Source organism: Oreochromis niloticus, linkage group LG6 (genome assembly GCF_001858045.2).
Source record: "Oreochromis niloticus isolate F11D_XX linkage group LG6, O_niloticus_UMD_NMBU, whole genome shotgun sequence".
NCBI classification, from domain to species: Eukaryota; Metazoa; Chordata; class Actinopteri; order Cichliformes; family Cichlidae; genus Oreochromis; species Oreochromis niloticus.
This window is the reverse complement of record NC_031971.2, coordinates 41,979,120-42,005,769: the sequence shown is the minus strand read 5'-3', so window position 1 is coordinate 42,005,769 and position 26,650 is coordinate 41,979,120. Positions and strand designations below refer to the sequence as shown.

At 47.6% G+C, this 26,650-nt stretch overlaps 1 protein-coding gene across 1 annotated transcript; it reads right to left on the bottom strand.

Annotated features, from left to right (window-relative positions):
* Window positions 1-963: 963 nt before the first annotated feature.
* Window positions 964-26,456, bottom strand: sos1 (son of sevenless homolog 1 (Drosophila)). The gene is given in 26 exon segments (XM_025908227.1): window positions 964-2,071; window positions 2,074-2,181; window positions 2,311-2,347; window positions 2,564-2,685; window positions 7,261-7,305; window positions 8,121-8,213; window positions 8,216-8,393; window positions 8,480-8,596; window positions 9,505-9,677; window positions 9,829-9,946; window positions 10,069-10,231; window positions 10,330-10,449; window positions 10,530-10,752; window positions 10,932-11,035; window positions 11,184-11,300; window positions 13,680-13,761; window positions 14,193-14,854; window positions 17,816-17,943; window positions 18,485-18,583; window positions 18,959-19,069; window positions 19,147-19,290; window positions 19,431-19,640; window positions 19,785-19,949; window positions 20,027-20,158; window positions 22,274-22,399; window positions 25,803-26,456. Coding segments are annotated over 26 exon segments (4,107 nt in total). The 5' UTR covers window positions 25,890-26,456; the 3' UTR covers window positions 964-1,628.
* Window positions 26,457-26,650: the final 194 nt, after the last annotated feature.

Below are 26,650 nucleotides of genomic sequence, written 5' to 3'. Positions count from 1 at the left end.
CTGTTCATTTTAAAGCTCAGTTTTTAAAACCTTACGCTGTAACTACAGCCCAGCCCATGCAGCAGTATATGAATGACTAACCTGGTATTGTGGATGGATTATCTCAGTTGTTCTCCTGACTGAAGTTTGGTCCGTTTACAGCATCCTGCCATGCGATTGCATTTGTCCCTAACCATCGGGAACCCTCACGTTAACTTTTATCGAGTGGAAAAAAGTTAGCGTTCATCCTCCAGCTTCACTGTGTTTATGTTATGCTAACATAGCTGTGTCGCTAGTGATCACGTAGCACATCATTATATAGCAGCTAGCCCAACTTCAGTAACCCTACAAACGTCACTGCTGTTTAGTTTTGTCTTCATTGATGTTGGAAGTGATAGCAGAGCTGTACGTTTGAATGTTTCAGAAATCTCTCAGTCAGAACATGCTATATCATGTTTAGGTGGAAGCTAGCGAGCTAACTTCTAACTCTGTTAAATTTAATAAACTCTATTTTCATGGATGCCTGGATGTTAAACTTAATAGTTACACCTGGTAAAGCAGCAACGCTGATCATTTTATTAAAGATGAAATAATTTAGACAGTTTGCAACTCTCAGTGATGTCACAGTGTTCGTTTGACTTTGGGACCAGAAGCGGAGTTTGGACCCAGACAGGGTTAATGATGTCAGACTTAAAGACCACCCACTGCTGCAGGGGCAGTAGATGTGGAGGAGCCCACCTACAACCACCTCAATCTCCTCCTGTCACCACAAACAGCCACAGCTCAGCTTCTGCAGCACCATCTGCTTCATAGGAGGTGGAGGAGGTGCTTCATCACATTAGGATGTGAGGTCGACAGGATGAGGTCACCGCTGCTGTTGATCGATCAGTGATCAGAAAATAGTCCATTGTGTTGAGGTGTCTGATTTTACCTGATCAAAGCAGGGTGATCGTGCTTATTGATCATTCAGGGACTTTATTGGTGTCGTTTCAAATGTACAAACTTTATTTAGAGTTTCTCATTAACAAACAGGAAGTGGACTCTCAGAGGTCACTTATGGAGGCGGAGCTTCACACAGCGTGGAGCTGAGAGCTAGTAGACTCGCCTGCTTAGCAATGATGAGGGCAAAGGTCACAGAAAATGGTGAGGAAGCCAACTATGTGCCTACAGGCTTTATTTTGAAAATCTTAAGGAAACGCCTCTCACTTCTTAAAGAGAGAGAAACCATCTTACCTTCATCATTACACCTGGATCAGGCTCCACCCTTTTAACCTGCTCAAGGTGATCGCCCCAATTACAAGATGGTCCCCCCCCCCCCCCACGCTCAGCGCAGATGGTGCAGGCCCACTGAGCATGCTCAGCAGGTAAAATAAAGACGTGAATTCCAGGTTTCTTCGAGCTCAGTGAAAGAAATGTTTATTCCCTTGTTTTTGTTTACATCATTAATAATGACATCACCACCATCACCATCTTCTTCATCAGGTCCACCTGAACCACTGCAGTACCTGTGTGGCTCCAGGCCAGTACCTGAGGGTCTCGTCCCTCTGAGGTCTGAGCTCAGAGATTTTCAGAATAAGAGCACATTTTTGTTTTACAGTCAGTCTCAGTTCAAAGCAGTCGGAGCGTCCTGATTGGTCCATCACACATTTTTACCTCCTTCTGATCCAATCAGCTGTAGTGTTAGCTCCGTCTCCTCCACAGCCTGTCCAATCACCTGTCCCTGAACCTTCTGGATCTCCAGGCTCTCCAATCGCACAGAGGGCGTGTCCAACATGGGGGCATGTCCAACAGAATCCCTCTTGTATGTCTTCGGGGGGAGTTTGGGAACACTGTGGCGTGGAGGTACAGGGGGCCATCCAAGGTGAGGGGAGGAAGTGGGGGAGGGGTGGAGAAGGCAGGGGTAATTTCCTGGAGGTGGGGGTGACAGGAGCAGGGGGTGAGGAGGACAATGTGGTGGGGGTGGAGCAAATGGAGGTTGGGCCAGAGATGTTGGGGGGGAAGAAAGCCTGAGGCAGGAGGTCACAGCGGGGACGACCCTGAGGGGGGGGCAGGAGGTGCAAAGGGGAGCTGAGGGGCTCTCGTGGAGGCAGGGAGGGGGGCTGTCAGGCGGTGATGATGACAGTGACGAGTAACGAGAAGGGTGGAGCTTACAGGTGGGCTGACGAGGTGGAATGGCGGGGGGCTGTCCAGCTTTGACAGCATCTGTGAGGGAGAAAGGGGGAGGGGTCAAACGTCACATTCAAATTAACCTTTATCAAGATTAATTTGAGGAGGCGCCTTCAGACAACAGCCCCGCCTCCTCTCAAACCACAGACCTTTGTTTACATTTACACCATAACAGGACGCCAACAGGTTGACACAGTAACACCTACACCCACAACAACAAGGTGGAAGCTACACGTCTGGGCTGGAAAAGCCACAGAACCACAGGAAACGCTCCTCCGGGTCTACAAAGTAACGGCTTGAAGCTAAAAACAGGTTCTAAGAATTTGGTGGTTCCTGCTCTGTGATACACAAAGAACAAAAGGAACCCTGAAAAGTTCTCGCAGTCCAAAAGCTCCTCAGGTTAAAGCAAAGAGGGTACCTTGGAGGGGGAAGACTCAGCAGGAGCCGACTCCGGTCGTCTGCGGGGAGGAACAGGAGGAGGAACGGGAACATCCTCAGAAGCCCGACTGAAGCTCACCATGGAGGAGACCGAAGAGGACCCTGAAAGCAGCCAGACAGATGCTGTTAGAACCAGGAGAACGAACAGGAGAATCACACAGCAGCCAGCAGGCAGATCGGTTTGTTGCTCGTTAACTTTACACTTTAAGTACTTCAGGGCTCCAGAGTGTGACCAACTTGGTTGCACATGTGACCTAATTTCTCAATGCTGTGACTAAAAAAAGCTGTTTGAGTAAAAAGTCTCTGTGTGGTCAACAACAGACACACATTATGCCCATATTGTGGTTTAAACCAATCAGAGATGGTCAGGGGCGGGACCTCTCTGATTGGCCGTGGTCCAGATATTCCTGTAGGCCTACGTGTGTACGTTTGAAAGTGTAGGTCGATAGAGAGAAGTGAGTAGGTTGAATAACGCGATTCATTAAATCCTGAATTGATATTTAAATATAAATGTATTTTGCCAGAAACACCAGAATCTCAGGTTGAAGCTCACAAAACTATTTCAACAACCACCAAACAGCTAAAACAGAAAATGAGAGCAGGTAAGCTGATTCCAAAAAAAGACGTAAACACAGAGCGGACCCGACGCATCAGAATCAGTGAGATGTCGGCTTTCTCACCCGACGGCACTTCACATTTGATAAACGTTGTCATGAATTCCCTCTGACTTTTGCTGTTTTGCTTCCACCACAATAAAAACTTCCTGCACAGCTCTCTCTCTCTCTCAGTGTACTTCAAGAACAGTTTCCCATCTCAAATGTCTGTTTTCTGCGTTATTCGTTCACACAAGTCACGTACAACCACTGTCGGCCACTGTGTATTTGTTTTTATCCCCCCCAAAAAATGACCTCTGACAACAAAGTCTCATTTCTGCTGTTCGATAGAGAATAAATGTAAACTTTTTAAAATGATGCCAAATTGCAAAACTCTCAGCTGTGTCTCTAATCAAACCTCTGTAACTTTGCTCTGCTTCCCTTCAGCAGCATCAGGTCATGTTCACATGTTGATTCATGGTTTTCTTCAGTTTTTGTTCTACTGCAGAATATTTTTAAGGTTATCTGCTATAAAAAGCCAGGCCAGGAAAACCTGCTTCATGTTTTTCAGGGTTCGTACGCTTTTTTCAGGGTCAAATTCAAGCACTTTTTAAGCACTTTCAAGGTCCATTTTTTAAGCTTTTCCAGCACACAGTTGCAGCAACTGTGACGTTCACTAGTAGAACTGACACACAAAACAAAACGACTACACTACACACTAACTACACAAGACAACACACTAACTTGAGACTCCAAACATGATAAACATCACAAATCTCTCACGTATCAAAACTCACTCTCTCTTTTTCCGTATCATTTTTTGATTGGTCGACATGGTACATTTTTCCACCAATAGGGAAGGAGTGTTTTTTCTTTTTTCACTCACAAGCAATGTTCCCTCTAATGTTTCATGTGTCTGAGCGAACACACAAACTCCCTGAGCGTCCCTTGGACCACTGTGAGCGACATCAGACGTGTGCACTGTGGTCACGCCAGCATCTAATCCATCCAAGTTACATGGTTTATTAAAATAATCAAATTACAGCATTTACATTTATGTTAGACTACTTTTAATTAACTGCTTTAGCCCACTTACAATGAAAATGTAAAAAATCTTGTTCATGACCAGTGTAGCATGTTAACACTATTGGAAGTAAAAATAACTTGAACTCCAATTTTGAAAACACAACTTTCTTTCTTTTCTTTTTTTTTTCATAAAGCTCTGACTTGTATTATGAGTCTGTGGTCTGGGAAAGAGTCCTGTAACTCTGTCTGCCAAATACAGTATATAATGACCAATGCTGGGCAATTAATTATATAGTTACTTCTTCAAAAAAGTAACTGAGTTTGGCAAACAACAAAGGTTTTTGCAGCTATTTTTTTTTTAATGCAGCCAAGGCGTTTTTAAATAAACATTTCAAACTATTTACAGAACAATCAGCTGTTCTGCATCAAATCTGATGCCACACAAATTATTTGTGCCACTCCAAAAATAATTTCTGTGCACTATGAGATAAAGTAGAACAACAGCCTGATACCTGCAGGCCTGACAACAGGAGATGTATCACTGCTGTAACACCTGTAACATTCAGCAGCCGCCTCATTGTTCTGACACACACAACAAAACTATTGACTACACTACACACTAACTACACACTAACTACACAAGATTTGCGCTAAACGTCTCAAATCTCTCACATCTCAGAACACCGCCGTCACTCCTAAAACTTCCCCGCTTCCTTAACAACTAAATGCCACGTTGCCATATCATTTTTTGATTGGTCGACATGGTACATTTCTCGACCAATAGGAAAGGGTGGAGGTTTTTTTGGTTTTGGTTTTGCTCACAGGCTTTCGAGCGTTTTCCTTATAAAACGCCGTTTTTACCGTTTCTTCCCGCAGTAAATATAAACAACGACAGTATTCAGGAAGAAAACCAAACATTGCAGATATTTTTATCATAACTCTGGTTTTACGTGGCCGATCAACACAATTTAAAAACTGGTATAAAGTCCACACTTTTCCGTCAATTGTTCCGTCTGTCCTGCTCACATCTCCAATGGTTGGACACGTTGTCATTAACGTGGCTTCACTGCACATCAGCCACGCCGCTTTGCTAGCTAAAACACCGGTGTCGGCACATAAGGACGCTGTCATAGCCTGTCAGCAACGTTGATTAGCTGCGCATATACGTGAATGTGAATCGCATCATTGGCTGGACTATAGGATAAGGTGGCATTGTTCTAATCCCATACAGGAGCAGCCAGTCACTTACTGACTAACACTGCAAAACAAAATTGTTAAAGTTTTCATTTTAATTTCAATTCAGGTTAGATTTTTTTTGTGTGCGCAACGCAGATTTCCTGTGCGCAGAGACCGTGCCAGCAGTGCGCAATTGCGCACGTGCGCAGCTTAGGGGGAACATTGCTCACAAGCAAAGCGTGTTTGCTAGCGCTCTCCATAAAAAACGCCGTTTTTACCGTTTCTTCCCGGAGTAAACGCCACTGTTTTATTCAGAAACCCCCCAAAAACATGGGTTTTACGTGACCTATCGACACAATTTAAAAACTGGTATATAGCTTGAAGTCCGCACGTTCGACCCAAGTTGAAATGGAGACTGGGTCCGTCGACCCCAGAGGGTTAATCAGAAAGCCTTAAGTTAGCTAGTTATGTATCGGGCTAATGTTTAAAGCTTTCACTTGAGTAAATTAACTCATATTACTGCTAAGTAATGTTAGCTAAGTTCACAGCATATTCCGTAATAGCGCTGCCATACTGCATCACACTCAGTGCATTTCAATCATTTCTCCAGCGAGTTTGGTAGCTAGCAAAATAATAACCATAATTTAAAAAAATAGCATGTGTAACGTTCGCGTACTGGAAAATTATTTACTAGGACTCACCTATCATGCGACTGGAGAACGCAAACTCCGCCATTGTTGTTTTCCATCAAACACTCATTAAAACAGCAACCTACAGGTATGTTAGCGCACTCATCCCCGACTGTCCGAGGGAGGGGCGGGGTCACATATTGAAACAGACCAAGGCAGCCCAGGCGGGGAAATTTTGCTTTTGCGTCTCATTTTATTTCTCTATCTGATAAGAAAACAATTCAATCAGATAGCTACTTATTGTGAATGAAATACAGTTACATTTTCAAGCACTTTTAAGCACCACATCTGAAATTCAAGCACTTTCCAAACCTTGAAAAGACGACATTAGAATTCAAGCATTTTCAAGGATTTCAAGCACCCGTACGAACCCTGGTTTTTGTTTTATTCTCAGTTACTTTGACACAAAGGCATCTGCTGTGATGTTCACACCTCTGATGAAGTCTCACATGTATCAGTACTGATAAATGATCAGAATTATATTTCTGACTGTCTGAGGCAAAATTTCCCAGATTCAAATCGAATCGAATCAATTCTAGAAATCAGTGACATCCTACTCATGATGCTGTAGAGGTGGTAGATGAAGACAGGTGTCCCAGGCCTGCCTGCCATGTTACCCTCAGCTGATTGAGGAACTTTCTAACTTTCCCTTCAGGATTCACTGTGACTGTGTGCATGGAAGAACAGCAGACAGAGCACCCATCCAAGCATGTCAGGTACTCAAAGACGAGTCCTGTTCCAGCGAACAGGTACGAGTGGAAGTGAACTCAGGTGAGCCAGACGGTACATCTCACCCTCGTCCCCAAAACCAGTTTACGGAGCCTGAGAGCGGCCTCCCAAGACCTCAGCCATCATGTGCTGCCTGAACCACGAGACGCTGGAGTCCAACTGTATCCAGATGGAAAATGGACTCCAGTCTTTTTACAGCACGGCCGGTGCAGAGACAGTAAAACAACAACAGCTGCCAGCTGACAGTTTCTATGGAGACAAACTAATACCATGGGTGTGATGTCATGCACAGGTGAGACACAACAGGAAGTCTAATCAATATCCTCTATACCAATGAGTAATCAATCACAATGCAACAGAAACCTGAAACAGACTGAGACAGGTGAGAGACAGACAGGTGTGATGTGTGGGGCGCAGGTGAGCTATGGAACAGGCGTACGGAGAGTCAGGAAGGTCATACTAACGTGGGCCGTGCGGCAGAGACACCACAGCAAAGATGCTGTCGCAGGCTGCAGGTGAAGAGGAGAAACACTGTGAGGAAGGGAGAGGAGGAAGAAGAGTGGTGACATCAACCTGCAGAGAGGAGACGCGAGGAGAGGAGGCGCGATTGGGGGGGGGGGAGCGCGAGGCAAGGAGGCGCGATGGTGGAGGCAAGCGTGAGGAGAGGAGGCGTGATGGTGGAGGCGAACGCGAGGCGAGAAGGCGCGATGGTGGAGGCGAACGCGAGGAGAGGAAGCGCGATGGTGGAGGCGAACGCGAGGAGAGGAAGCGCGATGGTGGAGGCGAGCGCGAAGAGTGGAGGCGCGATGGTGGGGAGGAGCGCGAAGAGTGGAGGCGCGATGGTGGAGGCGAGAGTGAGGAGAGAAGGCGTGATGGTGGGGAGGAGCGCGAGGAGAGGAGGCGCGATGGTGGAGGAGAGCATGAGAAGAGGAGGCATGATGGTGGAGGCGAGCGCAAGGAGACGAGGCGCGATGGTGGTGGCGAGCGTGAGGAGAGAAGGCGCACATGAGGAGAGGAGGCGCGATGATGGAGGCGAGCATGGTTAGACGCATGGAGAACGTCCTGAAGCGCAGCACGAGGGTGGAGCCAGCAGGTGAGACAGGGTGACCGCAGGTTGTCGCCGCCTCATTAAGACTAAGAGGCTTGCTTTGTGTCTGATTGGTCCTGCTGCTGGCGTGACCTGTCAGGGCCACACAGGTGGACACGCAGCCAACAGGAAGCCACAGTTCCAACCCAAAGACAGCCAATAGGGTTTGGTGGTCACATGTGTGGTCAATAATATTAGTGGGCAGGCTCAATGTCAGTGTAAGTGGGCGTGTCTTACTGGAGTGGAATGGGCTGCTGGGTCCTTGCGGCGAGTCGAATACGCTGCCCACATCTGTGGAGCTGGAGGCGGCGGAGGCAGGGGGCGGGGTCAGGGGGTACGGGGAGAGTTGGGGGCAGAGGCCGGCGTCCCCTCGGACTCGCTGTCCGGGATGCGGCTGTAGCTGATCTTCCTGGGCTCGTTCTGCAGCGGCGTCGGGTGTCTCATGGTGCCGGGTCGGGCCGAAGTGGGTCGGATCCCCGGAGACTTCAGAGGATAGGTGTACTTCTTCGCCTGCAGCAGGTGAGTTGGTTCGTGTCATACACGTCACACGTAATGCAACACGTAACATGACAAGATGCCACCATGCTTGTACTTACAAATCGAGGAGCCGATCGGAGCTGCCGAGGTTCGATCTCCAGAGACTTGTGGAAGAGATAATCACTGAAGTCCTTCTCCGACAGGTCGCCCATTGGGTTCAGGTTCTCAAAGAACTTCTGCTCCACAAAGACAAAACAGATACACGTCAACAACAAAAGACCACGCTCCAACCGCTGCTCCAACCACATTTCATTGGCTCCCTGTTAAATCTAGAATTCAAAATCCTGCTCCTCACATACAAGGTCTTAAATAATCAGGCCCCATCTTATCTTAATGACCTTGTAGTACCATATCACCCTATTAGAGCACTTCGCTCTCACACTGCAGGCCTACTTGTTGTTCCTAGAGTATTTAAAAGTAGAATGGGAGGCAGAGCCTTCAGTTTTCAGGCCCCTCTTCTGTGGAACCAGCTTCCAGTTTGGATTCGGGAGACAGACACTATCTCTACTTTCAAGATTAGGCTTCAAACTTTCCTTTTTGCTAAAGCATATAGTTAGGGCTGGACCAGGTGACCCTGAATCCTCCCTTAGTTATGCTGCAATAGATGTAGGCTGCCGGGGATTCCCATGATGCACTGGGTGTTTCTTCTTCACTCTGCATTGAATCATATCTGTTCTTAATCTCTGTCTCTCTTCCACAGCATGTCTTTATCCTGTCTTCCTTCTCTCACCTTAACTGGTCGCAGCAGATGGCCAAGCCCCTCCCTGAGCCTGGTTCTGCCGGAGGTTTCTTCCTGTTGAAAGGGAGTTTTTCCTTCCCACTGTCGCCAAAGTGCTTGCTCATAGGGGGGTCATATGATTGTTGGGTTTTTCTCTGTTTTCTACTGTATGATTGGAGGGTCTACCTTGAGGCGACTGTAGTTGTAATTTATATAAAACACCAGAACAGAGCAGCCAGTAATTTATTTACATTTGACTCGCTCATCAACAGCTCACCGTGTCTCCCTTTTTGTAACCTGATTGTACTTCGCACATTTGTTGTTTTCTTTTGTGTGTAAACAGGAAGTGAGGGTGTGTGTCCTCACTCTGATGTCGCCCTCCACCCGCAGACAGTACGGCTGGTTCTGGTACTGCTGGATCTCTCCGGTGATCTCGGCCACTTTCCGTCTCTTGCTGAAGTTGATCAGATCTTTGCCGTGTCTGTGCAGGAAGTCGGGGTTTCCCTCCTCCGTTTTCAGGATGTTGGTCAGGTAGATTCCTGTCTCACACACACACACACACACACACACACACACACACACAGTTATTTGACCTTTGAGCTGCATAGTTATCCCTTAGAGATAGGTGAGAATTGAATCATTGATAAATTGATTGACTGATAATACTTATAATCCCAAGGGAAATCATACCAAAGAAGGGGACGCAGGGGGGGTTGATGGAGCGCAGTTTAGCCAGGTACTTCTTGTAGTGGTCCTCGCTGAGCTCATGAGCGTCCTCCAGGATTTTTCTCTGACGACTCGGAATTTGCTGCAACCATAAACCGACAGACCCATTTCTTCTTCTTCAAACACATGATGACACTCACATTCTGTGTCAGCAGATTAAACTCAGATCCTTCTGGTGTCAAAGACGTTCGTGGTCATTATTACCTCAAAGGTGTGATCCAGTCTGTACACGGGTGCAGAGTTCATGGCGCTGACGACCTCTAGGACGCCATTGAAATTGTTGAGCTCCTGAAACACCTGCAGGATTTCGATAATCCGAGAAAAGACGGCGACGCGTTCCTCCAGGTTCTCCGTCTCTATGATACACCTGCAGAGAAAGTACCGCTGACATCAGCCTGACTTACTTATGGAGTTTAGTTACTGCAGACTAAACCCCGCCCCCCGTGATGCCAAAGTAAGGCTTACTTTTCAAACCACAGGGTGAGGTTGGTGGTGTGTCGGATCATCCGTAACAGGTTGGGCGAGTGGATCTCTTTGTCCTCTTTGGTCCAGACGCTGCCGACCAGCTCAGACGGTTGCACCGCCCTGCAGGTGGAGGTCAGCGGTTAGATGGCAGTGGGACAGGTGTCAGACTGGTGCAAGACAGGCGCAGGGCGGGATGTTACCTGTAAAAGTCAGACTCGAGCAGGGTGAGCTGGCGGGCGATTTCGATGGGGTGCAGGGTCATAAGGTCGAAGTGCTCAGTGTCTCCGGGTTTGCAGATGTGCCATTCGATGGGAGGAGGGGAATTCTGGAAGGTGATGCTGTGACTGGGCACGCTCACCTGGACCTGCTTCTTCCTTTGGATGATCTTGGTGATTGACTCCACCCACTTCTTCATCGCCTTACCTGCGACACATGACGTAATTTCCTTGCTACAGCTGTTACACATTTACACTGACTAGAAGCTCTTATGTTTTCATGTTCAATTTTATCTTGTAAGAAAAGAATAGCTGACCTTTTTAAAACTGTGATTTTTGAAAAATCATTATCGTCTGTGCTCCACCTTTCTGAACACCTGTATGTACCTTTGACTGAAGCGATGAAGTCCTCCATCTCGCTCAGAAGGAGAGGGTCTCTCTCAAAATCATAGAAGTGATGTTCAACCCAGTGGCGACAAACATTCAACACTCTGCAGGAGGACGAGGAGGACGAGGACATTACTAAATTAAAGTCACATCAGACTTTTTCGATTTAATCCAAACTCGAGCAGAATGTAAACAAAACTCAGAACAGGTGTGAGCGGGTGTGACTCTTGTAGCAGGAGGAGCGCTCCCTACCTGAGCTGAACAGGTTGGACAAACTCTTTCCGGAACCGTTTGAGTTCAGCGCTGGGTGGCTGTTCTCCTCCCTCCGTCTGATTGGCGTCGGCCGGCTTTGGCTCCGGGATCTCAAACCTGAAAACATCAACATCACAGAGCTGAGAGCAGCAGCACACCTGTTGAGATCAACAGGTGCGCTACTGCTGTGACCTCCCCACAGTCCACAAGGGGGCAGGAATATCGTCAAAATTCAGCCCATTGAAAGATGGTTTCCATTCCCAAAATGGAGAAAACTGGAACCATTAACAGAAGACCTCTGCTCCTCCTCCACAGCCCTGCTCCTCACTCTTTATTTGCTCCGATTGTCTGTGAAGGTTCTCAGTCCTCCAGGTCATCGTCGTCTAAGGAGCTTGGAAAGAAAAGAGTCTGGACTTCTTTTTTTTAAAGATTTAATTTAATTATTACATTTTAAAAACCAAAGCTTCATCATTGAAGGTGTACCAATTGATAATGTGAGTGAAAACAAATTTTTGGGAGTCATAATTGATAACAAAATTTCATGGAAACCCCACGTCAGACATATAAAAACCAAAATTTCCAGAAGCCTCGCAGTTTTGAACAAAGTGAAACCATACCTTGATAAAGATGCACTTCGTACTCTGTACTGTACTCTGGTTCTTCCATATTTCACATATTGTGTGGAAGTGTGGGGAAACACATATAAAAATACAACTAATCCATTAGTTACAGTACAGAAACGAGCACTGCGTATTATTCACAAGGCTGGTTATCTAGATCATACTCACAAACTCTTTCTTCAGGCAAAGTTACTTAAATTCCAGGATCTGGTTAATTACAATACAACCATAATCTTATACAAAGCTTTTAATAAACTTCTACCTGCAAATTTACAAACTATATTTGAAATTCGAGAAAGAGGTTATAATGTGAGAGGCTTCGGAAAATTCAAATTACCCAGAATTCGAACAACCCGTAAAGGTTTTTGTGTGTCTGTATGTGGTGTGAAAATCTGGAACAGTCTGAGTTTACAACTGAAACAATGCAAAAATATTCATAGATTTAAATTCCTCTACAAACAGTTGGTCTGGTCACAGTATACTCAATAATGGTGTTAGTGTGCTCTGTAATGTCTTTTCTCTTACCATTGCTGGTATATATTCAAAAAAAAAAAAAAAAAAGTGTGCGTGTATGTATGTACATATATGTCCATGTGTGTGTAGATATATATGTACGTATGTATATGTATGATGCTTTGCAACGATGGGCGTAGCTGTGGGAAGCTTATTGTTTTTGTTGATGAGTGAGTATAGGGGTGGGATTTAATAAGTTTTCTTCATCCCACTCCTTTTCAGGTAATTTTTGTTTGTTTTTTTTTGTTTTGTGCACTTTATGTTCAACATATGTATTTTGTTGTGCCTGAAATGAACAAATAAATGAAATGAATGAAATGAATGAAAGCTCTTACGGAATAATTATGGCACAAAGTAAATATCTACACCTCGTTATAATATGATAAGTTATTGTGACTACAGGAACACACAGGTGTATATTCTTGTATCCGTGCCATTCCAGGATAATTTCATCTGGACTTCTTTAAGTTGCTTGAAGTTTCATCCCAGAAGCTTCTTCAGTTCTGAGACCAGATGGTGGAGAGTCCCAAATTTAAGCCCTATGGGAGTGTGCCCCAAGAGGGTCATGGACCCCCTATTGATCCTCTACATAATCACACGAGCATCCAGGTCATCGTAGACCCCTAACCCCTGTGAAAACAGGTGTGGGTAACAATCAGCCAAGGTTTCAGGTGAACTCATTGTGAAACCTAGCCCCACTCTATCATGTGCCTTACTGAGGTCAGAAGGCCCAGTATGTGAGTGGGCGTTAAGGCGTCTGGGAAGGATCTCAGACTGGATTATAGATGGCAGACAGTTGGTGTGGTAAGCCCCGCCCTCTGTTTAAAGATGGTCATTCACAGTGGACATGGACGCTTCTTTCACTCCAAAAGAAGAAAAAAGAGGCGTGAAAGAAGCAGCTATGTCCACTTCTTCGTCTTTCCACACTCACACCTGTTTTCACACCTTGGCTCATGTGATCAGGCAGATGATCAATAGTGGGTCCAGGACCCTCTTGGGGCACACTCCCATAGGGCTTAAATCTGGGACTCCCCACCAATCTGGTCTCAGAACTGAATTCAATTCAATTCAATTTTGTTTATATAGCGCCAAATCACAACAAGAGTCGCCTCAAGGCGCTTTATATTGTACAGTACTGAAGAACCGAAGAAGCTTCTGGGATGAAACATCTTCAAGGAACTTAAACAAGTCCAGACGCTTTTCTGTCCGAGCTCCTTCAATGTGCTCCGATTGGTTCTCCACACTCATATGAAATTGCGTGTAAACAATATGTGTTGCTAGGCAACCAGACATGACCTGAGGTGTACAAATGAGCCCGTCTGCTGTATATATGGTTCTATTTGTTTAAATGATAAATACTCACCTCTCTATGAGCAGGTCCAGCAGCTCCCGAGGTTTGCAGAACGATCTGTAGGTGGTCAGAAAAGTCCGGACAAAGTTTGGATCTGAAGGAAAAAGCACGAGCTGATTAGTGAGGGATCAGATCAATCAGCCTCTACACCAGGGGAACTCCAGGCCTCGAGGGCCGGTGTCCTGCAGCTTTTAGATCTCACCCTGGGTCAACACACCTGAATCACATGATTAGTTCATTAGCAGGCCTCTGGAGAACTTGGAGATGTGCTGAGGAGGTCATTTAGCCGTTTAAATCAGCTGACATGTCTAAAGCCTGCAGGACACCGGCCCACCCCTGAGCTCCACCTTAAGCCACTACACCTGTACTCATCATGTTCTCATTTTCAGATATATGACACAGTCGGTGCCCACATCGCCCCCAAGTCTCACCTCGCCGCCACGAGAGCGTTGAAACTCAAGCTACAGGTCAGGAAACTAAAACAGCAGAAGTACGGCATCTCACATGTGTGACATCACACCTCACCTGCGTACATGTGGAAGGTGAGTCTCTCGATCAGCTTCAGGACAGTCCCCGCCTTGATGATGGGAATGCCGGACTTGGACTGGACGTTCTCCTCGAACACGACGTTCTCCTCGGAGTCGGGCTCGGCAAAGCGGTACACCTCGGCACCGGGGAGTCTCATCTGCTCTTCCTTCTCCTCCTGCAGCATGGCGGTGTCCAGCATGCGCTCCAGCGTGCTGCGGTACTGCAGCGAGATCAGCGCCGCCATCCAGCCATTCTTCTCCTCTGCAGACTTGGCGGCGAACACCACGCTGTTGCCGTCTTTCAGGATGATCTCGAAGGCGTGGCGGTACTCGCCCTCCTTGTCATCTTTGTCGTTGATCTGAACCTTGCGCATGAAGAACTTTTCTTTGAGACGGTACTCTGCGGTGGAACTGGCGCCAGGCAGTCGCGGCGGGCCATGATTAGACTTGCAGCAGATCATCAGGCCGTCGAACAGGAAGATGTGGCGTTCGTGTTTGGCGCCGACGCGGGTCAAGGTACCCTCCATGATGAACTCATTGCAGCACTGGCCAATGTCCTTCCCCTCCCAGCCGTCGATGTTCTTTTGGATCTCGTTCATCTTCTTGATGGCGAGGTGCTTACCCTTCATCTGGTGGCAGTAGAAACGGCACGCCGACTCGCTGCACACCGCCACGCAGGAGCGAGAATATGGAGAAGAAGAAGAAAAAGAGTTAGTGAGGAGGACGGAGAGAGCCAGAGGGGGCGGGTCTCTGTGTGATTTCAGTGAGAATCACATTTAAGGAAATCACGGGACTTTCACAATAAAAGCAGCAGCTGTACAGCAGCTCTTGAAGTTATGAGCTAAGGTGAGAGTTGCACGTTTCACTTCCTGTCAGCTGCTGCTTTCTTCCTGTGCATCACACAGACATACGTGATCAACATTTTTGATCAGCTACCGATTGCTAGATTATTGGAAGTTAGTTCACTGCTAACACAGCTGCTCACTCATCATTGGGTTGGTTTTCTAGACACGCATGTGACGTCAGGGTAAGTGCCAATTGGCCGAGGAGGTCAGACTTTGTACAAACCAGCAAAGCTGCAGCGACAACAGGAAGTGAGGTCACAGCAGGCCGACTCAGACCTCAGCTGGGACAAACCGCCACGCTGTGACAGAGACACAGTGACATCATCATTAATGAGCACGTGTATTATCAATGGCAGTACTGGGTTTCTGATCAACGTGTGAAAAACACAAATGTGATGGCATCAGGGTGTGACCCCTGCAGGCGTGAGACAGCAGCGCTGATCAGATGCATTGATGACCCAGCAGGTCTGATCGATTGGACGACCTGAGAGTGGACGGACTGCTGCTTTATTCGCTGAGCCTGTTGTTCCTGCGAGCTGCTCACTAATCACATTACAGCCTAAACCCCCGAGGTATGTGGAGGCGGGGCTTCACTGGGCTGCACCAGCATCTCGACCACATTTACTTCCCTCGCCACAACAGGGCCTGCCTCCAACACCAGGCGTTTACCTACTGATATTTATCTGCCCCTACCAGTGACCATCCGTATAACGCTGAACCCATTGGCCAGCACCGGCCTTCATCTGCCACCATCGGCTTTCATGCATATCTACCCTGTGTCACCCTCTCTACCCCACGCCATCCACCTGCCTCCATCCACTTGTCCTTAGTCATTCATTAACAGCCTTATCTACATGATTTGTGCAAGGATCCATCCAGCTGTGACTTTCAGCTTTAATAAGACGTTTAAAAAAAGTAGAGCATTAAAAAAAGCTTTAAAATATAAACTCGTCAGTTTCATTTGTCACAGAGTAATGAGCGCCTCACCTGAGCACCAAGCACGTCACCCAGTTAGCTCTGAACATGGCAGCAAGTGCTAAACTGTCGATGACTAAAACCTGACGCCTGCACTTAAGTCTCAGTGGGACAGATTTAAAAATCTGTTGTTCAGAGTTATGAAATACATCTTTGTCTAACCAGCAATGGATCCAACTGCACCACCAACCTCCATCTCCCTCCACCGCGGATGATCTGATATCGTCGTGTTGGTGTTGTTCCCAGATCAACATAGTAAATGTTGTTCCAGGATCAACATTGGAAGCGACCAATCAGAATGTTGTGACGTTATTCTTTTGCGCGCCAAGCCATTCGTGCATTTATGAAATTCCAATGTTGCAAGGACAATATCAATTCTGCTTAGCGTTTATTAAAGGGTTGGGGTCAGGGTCAGGGTCCGCTGATCGGCAGACAGAGGCGGTTTCTCGCAGCTTAAGTACAGTTTTTTGTTTTACGGCGGTTTTTCCCGAAGTCGCAAAAGTATGACGTCACAACATTCTGATTGGTCACTTCCAATGTTGATCCTGGAACAACATTTACTATGTTGATCTGGGAACAACACCAACACGACGATATCAGATCGTGCCTCCACCGCCTCCACCTGCCTCACAGGCTGATATAAATCTTTTCCAGTTTGTTTCTCTGTGAGCTACGGAAGCTCTTCTGTAACTTGTCAGTGAGGAGATGGAGGACGGCGGTCTTCGCCATATTCAGGTCAGTTTATCAGCCAGACAGGTGGTGCTCAGCCACAAAGGGAAACACCTCCACCTCCTCAGAGTTACGGTGGAATGAAAACTTCTGTCCTCTGACCAATCAGAAACAGAGATTCGGACGCCGTTTCCTGCGGGCTATGGAGAAGAGGGAGCATGCAGCATGCAGTTCAAAGCAGCATCCCTGCTGGTGGGCGGGGCATCAGTTTAACCACACTTCCATTACATTTCTCTTTTCATCATTTGTTCTGAGCTGATGCTGAACGCTCCACGTCTCAGAGACTTAAAACCAACCAAATCCCCTCGTTAGCTGTTGGCTCCTTAGCATCGACTGCTACAAACAAAAACACTTTAACAGGTCGTATCTGAGCCACCGCTTTTCTCCATTTTACCTCCACCGCTCTTTGTCTACCACCATCATGCCTGCAGGAAAACACAGAGAGAACAAAGAGAGGTCACCTACGTCCTCATGTCCACCTGCCAGTCATCCGACCGTGGATCCTCCGCCCGCTTGTTCGTCGTTCAGTGTAATAAAGGAGAAACTTTACTGAGCGGGCGGCAGCAGCAGCTTTCCCCCCCCTCTCTCTCTCTGAGCTCTTTTCTTTCTAACAGAGAACAATAAGCTGCCCTCGCGCTTACGCCACTTCCTCCAAACACCACCACCACCCCCCACCGGCGACCCTAACGAACCCTCCCCTCCCCATCCTGCTCTATTTTGGTCCAAAGGGAAACGCAGAGGATGGGCGGAGTCCCACCCACAGTGTTTGTGCAGAGTGCGAGCTGCTGCCGAGTGCCAGGCAGTTACAGCTGAACTTGGCTGGTTCTGGTTCTGTCCTGGTTCCGCTCCGCAAGATCTCACACTCAGGTGTGAAGGCTGACTCTTTGCCATGAACAGGTAAAGGAGCAGTCCTCATGTGGTCTACACGCCTGACGCTGATTATTAGTTATTGATGAACAGGTAAAGATCAATAACCTCCTGTCGGTCACAAGGTTCTTATTATCATTTCTACTCATGCCGTCTGCCCGTCCATCAGCCACGTGTGTGTCTGTGTGCGTGCAGGTGTGCGTACCTGAGCCTCCTCTTGGCCAGGCTCCTGGAGCAGATCCTCTCCATGCTGCTCTGCAGGTTGAGCAGAGCCGTGATGGCCTGTTTCAGACACTCTTTATCCTCGTCATCCTGACTCTTCTCCTCCAGTTGCTGTGGAAACAGAGGGGGGAGGGGCTAACTACCTCCATCAGACAGAGAACCAAGAACAAAACCTGTGCTGTCCAATCAGAGTCCAGGACCCTCTCTGCCCCCCTGTGAGCCCTCAGCTGTGAAATAATCTGCACTACATGACTGGAGGTATTTCAGGGATTTGCCCTCAGAGGAGCAAAGCAGCTTACGGCCGCAGTGGAAAGTCCCAGACCTGGACCGGCTCCACGGGAGACGGGCGTGTGCCATCACTGGACCTGACTGGGTTCACCTGGGACCAGTTTCATGTGCACAGCCACTGCCGGCCTGCAGGGAACGCTCCATGGCGGGATACTGCTGCGTCATAAGGCGGTGCTATGACCAGGTGTGATACAGGTATAGTGTGTGTATAATGCAGGTTTGTTACAGGTGCGTTACTGGTGCACTTGTGTGTTGAATCTCTAGCCCTCGGCATCATCTCTGTTGATCTCTGCGGGTGGAAGCATGCAGAAACGCGCAGCAGGATTTAACACACACGTACAAACATCACTGTCAGGAGACTCACCTTGAGGATCTCGAACAGGTGCAGGCAGTGGTAAACAGGTGTGAGCAGCAGCCTGGGCAGAACGTACTGAACGGCCTCTTTAAAGCCCTCGCAGATGGACTGCAGACAGACAGACAGACAGACAGACGCTTTATCATCAGCTGTCACGTGACCCGCCACACACGCCGATCTCTATCAACACGTTGCACACCTGAGCAGAGGTTCGTCTCACATGAAAATGAGCTGACGGTGCACCTGCTCGTCTGTTTGTCTTATGACATCAGAGGAAAGGTGGCTCTGACTGTGAAAGCACTCGCTCATTGGCTAGCGACTTGTGATTGATAAGTCGTTAGCCAACGAATGTGCAGGAAACACTACAGGCTTTATTTTTTTATTTAACTGATCCCAGAACCTCAGAGCAAAGAGGTCAAAGGTCAGAAAGGTCTGCTTTCACCTTCTCTGACAGAACCATTGTAATCAGAGTACTGGCCTCACCTGCAGGTGGAAGGAAGCTCCAGGTTTGGACACCTGACTGAGGAAGTGTTCGTGGAAGCCAGAGCGCAGGATGTCCTGAGCGTACGTCTCATACGGGTCGAAAGCCAACTCCTGCCAATCAAACCTCACGTCAAATTCTAAAGCAGACGACCGATCGATCAAACGATCAATCGCACAGGCGTACAGACCTCAGCCAGGTCCTCGAAGCAGCTCCCCACCAGAGGATGAGGACTTCCCTCACCGGTCATCTCCACCGTGTCTTCAATCAGACCGAGCAGCTTCACCGTTACCTCGTGGATATCCAGGATCCGACTGAAGATGCTGTCCACATCCTGCAATCGATCAGAGACTCATCAATTACACCAACTCGAGAATGTCACGGATCAAACACATCACCGTCACTCAAAACAGTGTACAGATCTCATTTATCACCAATCACCAGACCAGTTAGTGATGTCACCGGTGGACGTACATGCTGGGAGAAGAGCATGGAGTTGGAGTTGAAGGGCTCCCTGAATACCCTGATGATCAGGTTGAGCTGCCTCAGGTACTGCCGACAGTCCGCCATGAAGCTCTTCACCAGCTCGTAGTAACTCTGCTCCTCATTGGCTGATGGCTCCTCATCCATTAGCGGGAAGCCGCTGATGTCCTCCTCGTCCTGGTGGAACATGTTCATCAACACCTGCACAGCAACACACAGACCTACAGGTGAGACACGCAGAGCTTAAAGGTTCCTCCAAACCATGAGACGGACTGAGCGGCTGCACGGTGTGGAGCTTTCTCGTGGACTGTGTTGTATTTTGCTGTGTGCGTGTGCGTGTGCGACCTTGTCGGCACACATGGCCACGGTGATATCCTGCTGGGAGATCTCATAGTGTCGAATGTTCCTCACGTAATTTCCCGCCAGCTTCAGGATGTCCGCAGAGATGTACTCCAGGACGGCGACCATGTACACGGACACCTGGTGGTCGATCTTATAGCCCAGCACCTCCTAAAGCGCAGCACCGTGGTGAACACACTGAAGGCATCATGGGAAATGTGTGTAAGCCCTATGATGAAGAAGTGTACCTTGAGCAGGGGATGGATCTTATCAACAGGCAGCGCCAGCGGGTTCCTCCTCCTCCTCTTCTCAATGGCGCTCTGAGCATCACTGAGTGCCCACTTATCGATCGGGTGAGGAAAACTCTTCTGCACGCGCTCCTGGAGAGAAAAGGGGCGGGTTCAGGACACGAAGTGGACTCAGGTAGCCTGCACACCTGGGCTGGGCCAATATGAACCAAACAACACCTGATCTGAGCAGGGCTGTGCGATATGACAAAACGAAAACATCTTTCATATCATATGCTATTGTTTGTTTCATGGTGACACAGAATCCACTGTTTATGGATGCGGGCACAGAGAATCCCAGCATGACCAGTTTAGACGAGGCAGAACCAGGTAGCTCCGAACAGAAGGACCAGTCCAAACAAATCCATGACCTTATTCCTAAACGAGGGCCGCCTCTGTAGCACGGACACGGTTTGGTTATGAAACGTCTGACACGGACCAGAAAACTGTACGATGTAAGTTCTGGCACAAACCGGCGCCCACCTCAGACTCAAACAGCACAAAGCTCTTCTCAGGTGACAGAGAGTGGAGAGAGTTTACGGACGAGAAGCAACAAAGAGCCGTCAGGTGCTCCAAACCAGCCTCAGACTCAAACGCTAGAACGGGCGTTTCCCCGCAGCACGCCGTGTAAGAAATACTCACAAAGAAAATGGCGGCCTTTACAACTTCTATCTAAAAGTAGATGGTTTCATGCATCGGTCAGAACACTCAGCTGAAAACACCTCACACAGGTCGAGTTACAGAAAAAGCACATTTAGTGACAGATAAGGTTATTGGGAGATAACCGGGTCATATCGCACGGCCCTAGATCTGATGTGGTGTCTGGGTTGAAGCCATGGGTATAGTTGATCACACGGCACAGCACACCTTTCCTGTGCTCTGAGTGAATGAAGGGAGCCAATAACCCGAGGTTATTCTGTCCATCACAGCTCGGTTACTGACGGATCTCTTGATTCAACTTATTTATATAATCACAGCAACAGTCACCCAAAAGCGCTTTACGCTGTAAGGTAAAGCGCAGTACAGAGAAAATTCTCTGTGAGCAGGCTGACGGTGGGAAGGAAAACCGTCCTTTCAACAGGGAGAAACCTGCCTAATGAGCTAATGATAAGCTCCGTCTGGCTTCACAAAAGTACCACAGAGTGGATTTTACAAACTGGAGACTCTGACTGTACTCGGGCGTTTCTGGAGAACCGCCTCCTGTCCTAAATCCTTGATGTCATCCAAGAACCTGAGTCACATCCATGATTCAGACGCTGAGCTGTGCTGTGGACGATGAGGAAAAACAAAGCAGTGCCATGACGACGTGACGCATCGGGTCAACTGACCCAAAGAAGAGGAGTGCGATGTTTAGTGAGGAGCAGGCTGGTGGATTCTGCACAAACCACAGATGAACCTGCGAGCAGCTCTGGGACCACTGAGGCGAGGAAGAACGAGTGCTGGGAACACGCAGGCGCACGATGAAGATGAAGTTATTGCCATCAACACTTCAGGAGACGTGGGCTGAAACGGTGCGTTCTATTACTCAGGTCCAGCTCAGGTAACGGCACCTGTGCGAAGATCAGCCCTCGGTGTTCACACCTGCTCGGCAACAATCACAAGGAACCGGGACGACGAGTGGAACGCAGTATCGGTCACAGTACTGACGAGTACTGGTATCGAGAGGTAGTACTGACTTACATCCTTACACCTGTCCAGGTGTGCAGTGCAGCCGGTCGGCAGCTGTGCTTTTCACTAGACCATCTGCTGCTCGGTCACATGACCAGCACTTACATGACATCATGTCCTGTCACATGATGCAGCCTGAGGGATCAGGTGACCTCTGTGAGCGCGATCAACGGATGGCACCTGTCACCAAACACACAGTACACACAGGATATGAGTCTGAGAAGCGGTCAGGGGTAAAAGACCAAAGGTCAGGGATCAAAGGTCAAAGGTCAAATATCAGGGATCAGGTTGAGGTTTGAAAACGCCAGCAGCATGGCGTTTTGTTTTTTTTCCCCAGACAGCACCTCGTTACGTCACCGCAGCTGCCGATCCCACCTCGGCCTCACAGTGATGTCATCATCAGGAACTCATGTCATTGGCTGTTCAGCTGCTTCCAGCTGACTTCTGACGCAAACATCAAAACTTTATTTAAATGTTAAAAATGACAGTAAACACAGAAAGAACCTGGTGTGCATTATTGTTAGCGTGCGTCCGTCTCACCTCGACGTCCTGGCACGTGCGTGGCTGAGCCTGACACAGCATACTGAGCAGCTGCAGGATCAGCTCCTCCACGTACTGCAGCGCCTCCTGCTGGGACACCAGGTTAGGATGTACCTGGTTCAGTACCTGCACACACACGCACACGCACATGCACACAGATCAGTCATAGCGTCACTGATAGCTCGTGGCTTCCTGACAGTTACTAATAAATATATGCTGGGCAGCTCATGCCTGCAAACTTTACAAACGTCTCAGCGTTCACAGATTTTAGATATTTAAGTTGGAAGGACGAGACATTTGAAATCAGGAATTCAGGTCACAAATGTAGAATTAGCTGCTGTGAATGTGATTGGAACTGGACATTATCATTATTATTATTATTATTATTATTATTATTATTATTACTACCTTCCAACATAAAGCGCCCTGAGGTGACCGTCGTTGTCATTTGGTGCTTCATAAATAAAACTGAAATCCTCACTGCACAGTTTTGCACAAAGTGTAAATACCAAACGATTGTTAATATTTAATACTTTGGTATTTTTATTACATTTTAATTTTAATATTATTGTTATTTTCTTTCTTTGATATAGGTGTACACTTTCTGATGGTCATGTAAAGCTGTGGAAGAATTTCATTACAGGTAAATGTTGCTACACTGTTTCTCTGTATATGACAATAAAACTTGAAACTTGAATCCACGATTGTAAATGTGATCCACTCTGGATCTGGAAATGGGACACAGGTTGCTGATCTGTTACGGAGCACACGCTCTGGTTCTGGGTCGAGCTGCTGAAACTGATTCAGGTGATTGTCAGTGGAAAGCCTGCCGACGCTCTGAAGCCTCAAAATGCTGTCTATATGACTGAGCTTCACTCTGTGAATGCATTTCAAAATGAAATGTAATTAGATTACAATCAGACTGTCTGCTGCATTTAAAACGTGATTTTAAACACATTTAGTTCCGTGTCTTAAAGTCACTTCAGCCTCCGCTTCACTCAGATTTTCACGTCATCCCCAAGATCCAACTGTGACGCACGTTTATCCATCAGGGCGACTGAAGCAATAAGACAGACGATTGATCATCGATTAGTGTGAAATGTTTGCAAGGAAACTGACAGACTGACAGCATCAGTGTCCACAGACATCTGACTCTGATGTCACCGCTGCCTCTGTCCTGTTATACTGGCAAGTGAATGACTGTAAAAGCTTCATGTTAAGTAACCAACAAACTAACATTAATCTGGGACTTCAGTTTTTTTAAAAACAAACTGCTGCAGCAGATTTTGCTCCTCTGTGCGTGTTGGCAGCAACTATGAAAGAGGAAACCAATCAGAGGGTCAGTCAGCTGCAGCGCAAGGGGAGGAGTCACAGAGGAACTCAGTGTTTATTGAATAAAACCTGCCAGTTATCAGGTTACGTTCACAGAGTCTGTTACCATGGTAAGTGACTCAGAGTTGAAGTTACCTCATATCAGGGATAACAAACTCAGAGGAGCAGCTAAACTCCTGGAACACCTCCTCAGGTGAGTCTCACACATACACAGCAGCTACCTGAACACTACCAGTTCTGTTTACATTATACATGCTTCCCTTAGGCAGTATCATCAGAAGTAGGGCTCGGCCATATCATACCGTTCACGGTAATACCGGTATAATGTTAGGCAATGGTAAGAAAATGAAATATCGCGATAGAACATGGGTAAAACGCGCATGCGCAGTGCCTTTGTTGTCATACGCACATGGCAGAAAAAGCATGGCGGCGACGGAGAATGAGAAGGGCGAAAGCGGATCGTTGAATGAAGCAGATGAACCAGAATTGGTTTGTAAAAATGGTGCAACTTCAGTGGTGTGGCACTGGTTTGGCTTTCGTCCGTCAGATAAACACCAGAGCACATTTTTTGGTAGAGCATGCAAGCGGGCCGTCGTTATTACCGAACCGATTTTATATGGTACACGGCGCTCAAAAATCTGTCAAAAAATGTTTTAGTACGACTTTGCTAAGCTACAAAGCCGCACCGCTTGATGGATCGTCGGAACATTACGACTGCCATAGTCAGGAGCCTCGCGGAGTGATACGTACTGTGCTTCAACATAATATTACCGTATTGTGTGTGTATAACCTCTTTTTAAGTTTTGTGGATATTATACATGGTTATGCTGAGGATATGTCGGCCACTGGAAATGCCTTTTGGTTAAACTGTCAGCGAGGAATTTGCATTTGCACTGTTACATTTTTATATAACTTTAATGCACATAAAAAACAGCTGCTTGTGTAAGTGGAAATACATTGATGGGGGTTTTTGCACTAATAAAGTTGTGGAGTTGTAAAGCATTTTGTCTCGCGTCAGTTATATCGTTAATGCAAATTTTCAAATATATATCGTGATAAATATTTTTGGCCATATTGCCCTGCCCTAATCAGAAGACATAGCATACATTTTCACTGCTATGCAGATGACACGCAGCTCTATCTGTCCATGAAGCCAGGTAACACACACCAATTAGTTAAACTGCAGGAATGTCTTAAAGACATAAAGACCTGGATGGCCGCTAACTTTCTGCTTCTTAATTCAGATAAAACTGAGGTTATTGTACTCGGCCCTGAAAATCTTAGAAATATGGTATCTAAGCAGATTCTTACTCTGGATGGCATTACCTTGGCCTCCAGTAACACTGTGAGGAACCTTGGAGTCATTTTTGACCAGGACATGTCCTTCAACGCACATATTAAACAAATATGTAAGACTGCTTTCTTCCATTTGTGCAACATCTCTAAAGTTAGAAATATCCTGTCTCAGAGTGACGCTGAAAAACTAGTTCATGCATTTATTACTTCCAGGCTGGACGACTGTAATTCATTATTATCAGGAAGTAAAAACTCGCTGAAAAGCCTTCAGTTAATCCAAAATGCTGCAGCAAGAGTCCTGACAGGGACTAGAAAGAGAGAGCAGATTTCTCCTGTTTTGGCTTCCCTTCATTGGCTTCCTGTTAAATCCAGAATTGAATTCAAAATCCTGCTCCTCACATACAAGGTCTTAAATAATCAGGCCCCATCTTATCTTAATGACCTTGTAGTACCATATCACCCTATTAGAGCACTTCGCTCTCACACTGCAGGCCTACTTGTTGTTCCTAGAGTATTTAAAAGTAGAATGGGAGGCAGAGCCTTCAGTTTTCAGGCCCCTCTTCTGTGGAACTACCATCATCATCCTCACTCCTATAAACTTCAGTGTGAGGTCAGACTGATTTTTGACGATGATGATCCTCTAAACAGGTGAGGACACAATGATCCAGGTATTTGTGGATCAGACTTCACACAAGGCTCTGATGAAGCTCTAGTCATCATGGAGGTGGAGTTTCACCTGCCGACCACCGCGATGCTCAGTAACCACGATGCACCACAACCCGAGGGTGGACTCGGGTGAGACAAACACCTGCTCAGAGCACCGTCAGGACACACACAGCTCACCTGCACACACCTGACGGTCTGTCTGTGTCTCTCTGTTCGGAGTCGTGTGTGTGTTTACCTTTTCCAGTGAGGGCACCAGCAGGCCTCTCCATTTCGGACCGTTCTCTTCGCTGAAGAAGTCGTACTGCGGCTGCGCCGCCTGCATGGCTGCCGCTCCCGCGGATCTGAGCAACCGGACTCACACGCCCGGTTCGGTGAGCGGCAGTCCGGGTCCAGCAGGACGGGTAAAGCCGTGAAGCTCAGAACATCCGGGCCGATCCTCCAGAGCAGCCGCCCTCACTGCGACCATCCTCGGAGAGCTAGCCGTTAGCTCCGGGCTAGCAGCTGCCCGCGGCTCCGCTCACCGGGAGCAGAACATGATGAACGGGCACCGGGACGCTGGGGACGGTGATCTGCCGCGGCGTTAGCCCGCCTGCTAGCGTTAGCGGCAACTCGGCAAACGGACCGACCGGCCAGCAGCTGCCGGGCAGCGGGCGCGTTGTTATCGGGCGGGCGGTGCGGATCAAAGACTCACCGACTCTTCGGCGTCGTGGCTTTCGCTTACCGTCCGCTGCCCACACTATGTCCCCCTGACTCTCTCAGATGGCGTGTCCAGCCCCGGGCCCCTGACAGGCGGACAGTCCGTGAGCTAACGGAGGGCGGCTGTTGTCACCCGAGTCTGGGGAACCGTAGAGTAAGGGCTGCGCATGCGTACAGGGCGAGTCCTGACGTATAAGGGCGGGGCTCCTGGGCACGAGAGCGTGCTTCACTGCGCGTGTCACAGTGACGTTGGCAGCGACGTCGACAAGTGAGGACTAAAAATAAATAACAAGATTCCAAATTAAACAAAAAAATGAAATATGAAACAAAAATATTCAAAATTTATCGAAAAATAAATAAATACAAAACTAAAAATAACACCAAAAT